The sequence below is a fragment of the Lycium ferocissimum genome, chromosome 6 (assembly GCF_029784015.1).
Source record: "Lycium ferocissimum isolate CSIRO_LF1 chromosome 6, AGI_CSIRO_Lferr_CH_V1, whole genome shotgun sequence".
NCBI lineage: Eukaryota > Viridiplantae > Streptophyta > Magnoliopsida > Solanales > Solanaceae > Lycium > Lycium ferocissimum.
Genome location: NC_081347.1, coordinates 29,018,752 through 29,027,786, shown reverse-complemented (window position 1 = coordinate 29,027,786; position 9,035 = coordinate 29,018,752). Strand labels below are relative to the sequence as shown.

The following is a 9,035-nucleotide window of genomic DNA, read 5'->3' as shown; positions in this document are numbered from 1 at the left end:
CACTAAAATTATGGTATGTTCTAAATGAGCATCGGAATATCCAAACATATTATGGTTCGACCAACTGAATACGCGGGATGAAATGTACAATGCAGTTTAAGTAACTGACAAATGACACCAACAATTTCAGTTGCTGATAATCATTGCATTTTTACTTGTAATTTTTTTTTAACCCCCCCCCCTCCCTCCCCCCCCCACACACATTTTACCTGGCCATTACTCGAATCTAAGTTAAAGGCAAATCCCTGTTTCTTTTGATCAAATAAGTTGCTGGATCCTTGATTACCAAAACCTATGAACAACAAAAAACGGAGATGGTGACCATAAAAACATGAAAACTTTATGTTGACTGAAGTATGCTTAAAACAACTAAAGCCTCAATTCCAAGCAAGTTACAATAGCTATATGAATCCTCATTGTCCATATCGCCATACAATGATTAATCATCATAAATTGATTGGCTTTACGCCGAGAATCAACCTTCCGCAACCATCCACTTTTATTTGCACTTAGGACCGGCAATTTGTAGACACAGTTAATTGAGTATTCTTATATCATGCTTTTAGTAATGAAAGATGGATAGAAAAACTAATAAATAGATTGTCTTGAGCAGCATTTACAAATACAAAGCAATTACCAGGGCAGAGTGTGGTTGCCAAGTGTAGAAAATGATGCTGCTATTTAGGATTGTTAGCAGCACAAGCAAAAGACAGAAACCAATGCTAGTCAGGCCTTACTTATGGTACATATATATTGGTAGTGCTCTAAACAACATGACTATCCCCCAGCCTATCGTTCATTCAAAACTTGAAATGCTTTGTTTGGAGCGATTTTCCTAATCATCCAGTACGAAAACAACACCATTCTTCTTGATGAAGTCATGTGTTGTGTGATCAACCACCTGCACAAGATGTACAATAGATTAACACATCCACAACAAGAATTCATGCATTCATTGAATATAACTGATATAGAAACAGCTATTCACCAAATGAGGTTTTATAGGCCAGCACCACCTTGACAATGTTAGTAAGTCCTCAACTTAATGGTGTCCGTTTAAGGATTTCCCAGCTTATTGTGTCAAAAGACTTATTACTGTTAGACCTAGCATTAAGATATCTAAAAATATTTCTGCAGCCATAAAAATACAAGAAAAACAGTATCCCTTCACTAAACGTTTAAACTTTTAAATAAGGCTATTTGCACATTTCAGCTCTATACCAGAACAATCAGGGAGTTCAAGTTCCACAATAATATATCAAAAAAATATTTCTCAGAGCTTAACCCAAAAAATAGAATGTGTCTCTCATCGGAAAAGGGGGAGGGAGTGTAGCAGTTCCAATATTATATGTGACAATGCCATCCTACAATGACAAGCTTATAGATGAGAGAGTTATAACATTTCAAAACACGTTAATATAGCTAGAAGATATTGTTACTTATGAATCAGAATATGACATGAAAAAACACAAATTCGTTTTTCAGTCACATCCCATTAAATGTGAAATGATTCCCAAAGATATGAGAGAAAAAGATGCTGATTCCCGGCCCTCCATACGTAAGTATTGCTCGTCTACATCTCTCATAGCAGGTCTCGTTTCAGAAGCCTTCATCTTCTAGATGATTATCTTTTCTAAAAGTTTTGGTTCATTAAAGCTACATACTGGCTTAAATCATTTATTATCAACAGAAGACTGTAGGCTTAAAAATAAAGAGCCAATAATAACGATATTAATGTTACCAAGCAATGAAAGGCGATCGTTCTGCTGGTTAGCCTAAAAAAATATTTCCACGATGCTTGTAATCAAAATTCGTAGATGTGAACAGTGTTGTGAAAGGCAAGCGCCTTCTCGCCAAAGGTGAGAGGCGTGGCGAGGCGTGGCGAGGTCACCTTCAAAAGGCGCGCCAAAGGCGCTAATGGCGCCGAGGCGAGGCGACAGTGGTTTTTTTTCTTTTTAAAAAAGAAGCAATTAAAAGAAGTTGAAGACTTAAATGAAACTTATTATCAAAAGAAAAACAGCGGCTAGGGTTTTTTTTGCCTCCTCCTCTCTTCTCCTTCAAGCTTTTCTTCTTCTTTCTTCCTCCTCTGCTTTCGACTTCTGCTTCTTCTTCAGTTCTTCTTCTTTTTTTCCGGCGATTCCTACTCTGTTTCCGGCGACTTCTGCATTTTTTTTTCCTTCTTCTATTCTCTTCTTCTTTTTCTGTACGCGTCCCTGTTTTTTCTCCTCTGTTTTTTTCTTTTTCTATTTTCTCCTCTTTTTTCTATTGAAGATCTTGAATTTGAATAGACTTTTAGTATTGCACTATTGCTTAAATTTTAGTATTGCTTATCACTTATGAATTATTGAGTCATTCAAGTTCTAGACTTTTAGTATCTACTATCTACTTTTAATTTTTGAATTGAAATATTTGCTAATATGTTATTGCTAGTGGGATTTTGATTATTTATATATGCAATTAAATATTTTAATTTTTTGGTATTTATTGGCGCCGCACTTCAAAAAGGCGAATATTTTGGCGCCGCACTTCAAAAAGGCGAGCGCCTCGCCGCTCGCCTCGCCTTAAGGCGAGGCAGGCCGTTGTCGCCTTTTGTCACCGCGCGCCGTCCAAAACACTGGATGTGAATAACTCATCAACTGTAATACAAGATTCTTACATTAGTATTGTTGAGCTCGAGATTGTAGAAGTCCATCTTGTCACCTGTAAATAATGGGCCAGCATGCCATGTACCATGATTCAGCTTTATAAACTTAGGACCTGAAATTCTGAAAGCCTGCACTTCATCAACAGCAGGAGGCACATAAAAGTGCCCACAATGTGACTGCACAATATCACTACCCTTGATATCAGTTGGATCCACAATAGATGGCTTAGCAATTCCAAGATACCACACATTGCCGCCAATTGATCCAAGACATTGGGTCACATTGGCATGATGCGTTATATTAGAAAATCTGAGCGATCGATCTTTAAGCTGCATAATGTAAAACCTGACAGAAAACATAGCTCAATTCACTATCTTAGTAACTAATCTAGCAAACAATAGTCGGATTCACTTTTTTTAAAAGAACTATTAGCTAGAATAACTAACAAAAAAGAAACAAAAAACTAGAAGGAAAATAAACTCAATGAAATATCAAATCCTTGAGAAACTAATTTAAATTCCAGGATGTAAAATCTTTAATATTGATTCCATAGTTTAATGGTTCCTCAGAGCACATGCATAGCCCCATAATTTAAAAGGTCTCCCATTGAGCAACCTCTTCTCCATAACCAATCAAGCTTTCTATTTTTTCGCTCACTTCTCATGGAAAACTATTTGAAATTCTGTCTGTCTTGTCAAGCCCTGGTTTGATCTCTGCTTTAATGTTGAACATAGATCTTTATTTTCCTTTTTTATTATTTTGTGGACTTATTGAGGAAGGCTGACGTGCACCAGTTTGTTAGTTAGTTACAGGTTGTTAGGAGTAACAGTAAACACTATTGGTTATTAGCAGTGTTAGTTGTATCAGTATAAATGGGCCTGTGTAATCGTCTACATTTCAGATTGAATAAGAAAGCTTTCATGTCTGTTGTTCCCCTGTCTCTTACCTCTTCTCTTCCCCAATCCATACACTCCATGGCCATAGCATGCGAGCTCCATTTGGGCAGTTACCTAGCTCTTAACATGGTATCAGAGTAGCAAAGGCTGAATCCCTATCTTTTCTTCTCCCCAAATTTCTCATCTAACTCATCAATGGCGAATCTGAGAATTGATCAAACTCATCCTCTTTATATACTCTGGGGTTCGTTTTGATCCAATTCAGCTCAAAGGTTCTGAGAATTACGGCTTATGGCGGCGATCGATGCAAATTGCACTTCGGGCTAAGAGGAAATTAAGTTTTGTGCTTGGTACATGCACGAGAGAGACATTTCATGCAATGCTATCGTTCTCTCGTGGATCATGAACACAATATCACCACATCTTCTCAGTGGTATTGTGTACACTTCAGATGCACATCTTGTTTGGGAAGATTTGAGAGAGAAATTTGACAAGGTCAATCGAATGAGGATTTTTCAACTGCATCGAGAAATAGCGACAATTTCACAAGGTGCAGATTTAGTCTCAGTTTACTTTTCAACAGCATCAAGTGTGATGCTATGGTACCTTCCCTAACTGTGGTTGCGACAAGTCAAAAGATTACATTGAACATTTACAGCAGCAGCGACTGCTTCGGTTCCTTAGTGGACTTGATGAGTCATATGATCAGACTATATGAAAACCACTGAACCGACTTTAAACGAAGTATATGCCATGGTGATTGAGGATGAGAGTCATCGACTACCAAATCCAAATATAAATGCCTTGGCTGAAGGAAATGACATCACTGCCTTGGGGACTGCTGGAGGTACTCAATCCAGATTCAGGAGGTATTTTGAAATTTGTGAATATTGCAAGTTAAAGGACATAGCAAAGAAAATTGCAATAGGTTTGTTGGTTATCCTCCTTGTTTCAAAGGTCGCGGAAGAGAAAGCCCAGCTGCAAATAATGCTCATTCCAGGGTTTCCATCAGAGAAAATGGTGATCCAAATATGCCACAAGGGCAATTTCATTTCAAAACTGGCAGAGGAGAAACAGGTCCACGGGGATATGATCAAACCAATGGGAATCTGGAACAAGTTCTTTTGATCCACTGGGATATGGTCAAGGTGCAGGGATTGCTAAGGCTGCTCCTATGTTATTTACTTCAAAACAATACAACCAAATCTTGAGAATGCTCAACAAGTACAACACAAATGAGGTAGCAGCAAATGCAGCAGATATTGTTACTTCTTTTGCCAGTGATGCTTCCAATAAGAGGAAAATCGATACAGGGACAACCAGTCGGCTGGTTGCTGATTATGCTATGTTGAATGAGGTCTTTAAAAAGGTGAGTCAAAAGGTGCACCTACCAAATGGCAGTAGAATACCTATAACACACATTGGTAGTTGCAAATTGGGACAAGGGGGATACATAACGTCTTGTCCATGTCTATGTTAACAAGAGAACTTGTATGTTTTATGGTATTCTATCCTGATTTCTGCTTGCTGCAGGACCTTCACACCGGGAAACTGAAGGGGATTTGGAAGATTTATGATGGTCTATACTACTGGAATAACACAATTAAGGAATTACACCGTCCTTGTTCAGCAGCCGTGAGCTTGAAAGGACAAGAAGAGGAGTTGTGGCACAGAAGGCTTGGACATGTTCCAAACAAAATTCTGAAGCAGATTTTTGTACTACAGTCTAATGTCAATAGTTGCCTATCATGTCATATATGTCCTTTAGCTAAACGATTAGAATTCCTTTTTCCATTAGTAGGAGTAGGACCCATAAACCATTTGATTTGGTACATGGTGATGTTTGGAGACCCTATAGATTTCCTCAGTTACCAATTTTTTTTTTTTTTTTAAAAAAAGAGACCCTATAGATTTCCTACTCATGATGAAAATAGATTCTTTCTTACTTTGGTGGATGACTGTAGTAGAATGGTATGGATATTACTTTTGAAGCAGAAGAGTGTTAGTGTTGTACTTCAAGATTTTCGCCTGATTGTCAGTTCAACAGTAATATCAAGATTTTCAGAAGTGACAATGGCATAGAACTTTTTAATCCTCATTACAAATCTCTGTTTAATTCTTCTGGTATGCTACACTTAAGCTCGTGTGTGCACACACCCCAACAAAATGGGGTGGTGGAAAGGCAGAATGGACAAATACTTGATGTGGCAGAGCACTGAAGTTCCAAAGTGGTCTACCAATCAGATTTTGAGGATTTGTGTGCAAAATGTTGTTTATATAATCAACATGGTGCCTTCTACTGTTCTAAAGAGAAGTCTCCTTTTGAAGTCTTCTATGGGAGGACGCCTAATTTGCAACATCTTAGGGTCATAAGATGTTTGTATTATGCTACCATTACTGGTGCTAAGTTTGATAAGGTTGGTCCCAGGGTAGTGGCAGAAGTATTGATGGGATATTCTAGCACTCAAAAAGGCTACATACTGTACAGTTCATCTGACAAACATTTCTTTGTTAGTAGGGATGTTCATTTTAGGGAAGGTGTTTTTCCTTTTAAATCTACACATTCTGCCATCCACATATATAATTTTCCTGTTCAGTCTACTGTCACAGATTCAGATATTGGATTCCATGAAGGGGATATTGATACTTCAGCACCAGTTGATCCTACCAGAGATGCTGATCATGTTTCACCACGTACTCAAGATGCATTCAGTCCTGATGCCTTACAGGATTCTCACATAGGTGGTAAAGATGCAATACCACCTCATTCAGCTCCGTCTATTCGCGGAGGGTCTCCGCTTCATGCAATTTTCACTCAACCTGCATTAAGGAGATCAGGTCAACCATCTAAGCCCCCAGAATAGCTACAGGATTATGTTCACGATCCTTTGCCTAGTTCTTCCAGAGTTGTTACTTGTCTATATCCTATGCGCAATTATATGTCCTACAATTCTATCTCCTACAATTCTATCTCAGCTGCGTACCTTGATCTTTGCCACTATTCAGCTGTGAGGGAGCCTGAGTCTTACTCAGAAGCTATGCAGGATTCAAAGTGGATTGATGTCAGATGTGACTCATGCAGTTCAAAATCTCAAAAATATTCACGCATCAACCAAAACACACTCATATAGAGGCTGCATTGAGAGTAATTAGGCACTTGAAGAATGAACCAGGATTTGGGATTTTACTATCTTCTAAAGCTTCAGAAGAAATGACAATATACTGGATGCTGAATGGGCTGCTTATCCAATGACAAGAAAATCAGTGAGTAGATTTGTAGTGAAGTTTGAAGATTCTTTGATTTCTTGGAAGTCAAAGAAGCAGAATACCATCTCTAAAAGTTTGCAGAAAGCACAATATCGGAGCATGGCCAATGCAATTGCTGAAGTAGTTAGTTGGTTTGTTTAAACAACTGAAGATGAAGCTGCCAACTAAAGTTGTTTTGTGATAGCAAAGCTGCACTACAGATTTTGGCTAATCCAATATGCCATGAACAGACCAAACACAAAAACAAATACAAGGAGGAATGATTGAAACTGAACATGTTAGCACAGATTTGCAATGGGCAGACATTCTAACAAAGGGATTTGGTCGAGCACAACATGAATTCTTATTGTCCAAGCTAGGAGTGTTCAACTTGTCCACTGTACACAACATGAGGAGGAATAGCATTGAGGTAGGTTGACGTGTACAAGTTTGTCTTCCTCCGTCCCAATTTATGTGGCACACTTTCCTATTTAGTTTGTCCCAAAAAGAATGTCACCTTTCTATAATTAGAAATAACTTAACTTTAAAATTCCCCATTTACCCGTAATGAAATGATATATAGCCACACAAATGTCTAAGTTTTGTTTTAGACCGCAAATTTTAAAAGTCTTTCTTTCTTTCTTAAAAACTTTGTGCCTAGTCAAACGGTGCCACATAAATTAGGACGGATGGAGTAGTTAGTTACAGGTTGTTAGGAGTAACTGTTAACATTATTGGTTATTAGCAGTATTAGTTGTATCAGTATAAATAGGCCCTGTGTAATCGTGTAAATTTTAGATTGAATAAGATAGCTTTCATTTCTTTTATTCCCCTGCCTCTTAATTTCCTTTCTGTCATTCCCCTGCCACTTAACTCTTCTGTTCCCCAATCCAGATACTCCATGGCCATAGCTTGCGAGCTCCATTAGAGCAGTTACCTACCTCTTAACAGAACTCTTCACTCTTGTATTAAAATTTACATTTTGATTTATCTAATTAAAAGAAAAAAGTCGAATAAACAAAAGATTTATATAACTAATCAAACTGAACATGAAGATCCATTTCATTCCAAGACTGTATAATTATGCTTTCCATCTATTTGTATGAAAATGGGTTCAATTGAAACTGCCTTACTCTCACTGCTCCAAGCAACAATCATTTTTGTTAAGAAGAATATCAAATTTATACAAGAAAATGTTACTCACTTCGTCCCAATTTAAAGTGTCTCACTTTCCTACTCTGTCTGTCCAAAAAGAATACACTTTTTTCAATATTTAGTAAGTTGATAATTCAAATATGTTAGATGACAAATTTAAAATCACAAAATTTAAAAAATATTTTAATATATTAAGCATATCCTAAATTTAAAACCACAAGATTTAAAAATTCTTTTAATTCTTAAAACTTCATGCCCAATTAAATTAATACTTAAATTGAGACGGAAGGAGTATTTGAGTTGGAAACCAAGAAGACTGACCTGGGAATGCCACGACTCAAGTCAAGCTGAGCATCACTCGGACCAAACTCTTCCCCATCAGGGGAGGCCTGAATTACCTGACCAAACTCTTTAAAACTTTCTGGGGTTGCTTCTATGGGTTTCAGCTTTACCACTGTCGTATTAGATTCCATTGATGCACAAAAAGAAAGCTGGATTAAGCCACGCCGAGTAGGCAATAGAGGAAGAGACGAGGATTGTGTGAGCAGTGCATGTTGTGGCCTAACAGATGGCGAATGTAATATCAATGGCTTCAATTTCAGCATCACTCCTCCACTAAGGGTGCCAAGTGGGCCGGGCCGGGCCATTTAAAGGTGGGCCACAAGGGGCCGAGCGGGGCTGGCCGGGCTTGGAGGGGAAAATGGTGTCCGGCCCAGTCCACCCCGGATGGGGGCTACACTGTGCTCTGGAAGGCTAAGGGTTATAGTTAGTGGGGTAATCTTTTTTTTTTTTTTTTTTTTTTAAGTTCTAATGCAAAAATGACGTTTGCGTATTTACTAATAATAATAAAATTAACATTTACATCTAATGATAAAATTGCTAAATTAAAAAAAAATTAGTCGTCGCTAAATTCAAAAAAGTTACCGTTGTAAATTTAAAAAACTAGTCGTTGCTAATTTTATTTGAACCCCTAAATTTATGAATAACTTCACTTTGGTCATATTTTCAGACAATAAATACCCCTCCATTCTTCTTCATTTTCACACAATTCTCTCTTTATCTAAATTTGTTATTCAACTAATGTACATTACTT

The 9,035-nt window shown here is 37.6% G+C and overlaps 1 protein-coding gene across 1 annotated transcript; it reads right to left on the bottom strand.

Annotated features, from left to right (window-relative positions):
• Nucleotides 1-576: 576 nt before the first annotated feature.
• LOC132059594 (uncharacterized) lies at nucleotides 577-8,567 on the bottom strand. Its single transcript, XM_059452243.1, has 3 exons — nucleotides 8,264-8,567; nucleotides 2,657-2,990; nucleotides 577-901 (listed from the first exon to the last, which is right to left on the bottom strand). The coding sequence occupies exons 1-3, from the start codon at nucleotides 8,545-8,547 to the stop codon at nucleotides 836-838; spliced, it is 684 nt and encodes a 227-aa protein (XP_059308226.1). The 5' UTR covers nucleotides 8,548-8,567; the 3' UTR covers nucleotides 577-835.
• Between the last annotated feature and the right edge of the window lie 468 nt (nucleotides 8,568-9,035).

Bases quoted from the DNA above. Each gene is read 5' to 3' on its own strand.
- LOC132059594 (XM_059452243.1), bottom strand. From the start codon at position 8,547: ATGCTGAAATTGAAGCCATTGATATTACATTCGCCATCTGTTAGGCCA. The intron at 2,991-8,263 runs GTCAGTCTTCTT...GTTTTCTGTCAG, and splicing joins TTGAGTCGTGGCATTCCCAG to GTTTTACATTATGCAGCTTA. The intron at 902-2,656 runs GTAAGAATCTTG...CATCTTGTGCAG, and splicing joins TCGAGCTCAACAATACTAAT to GTGGTTGATCACACAACACA.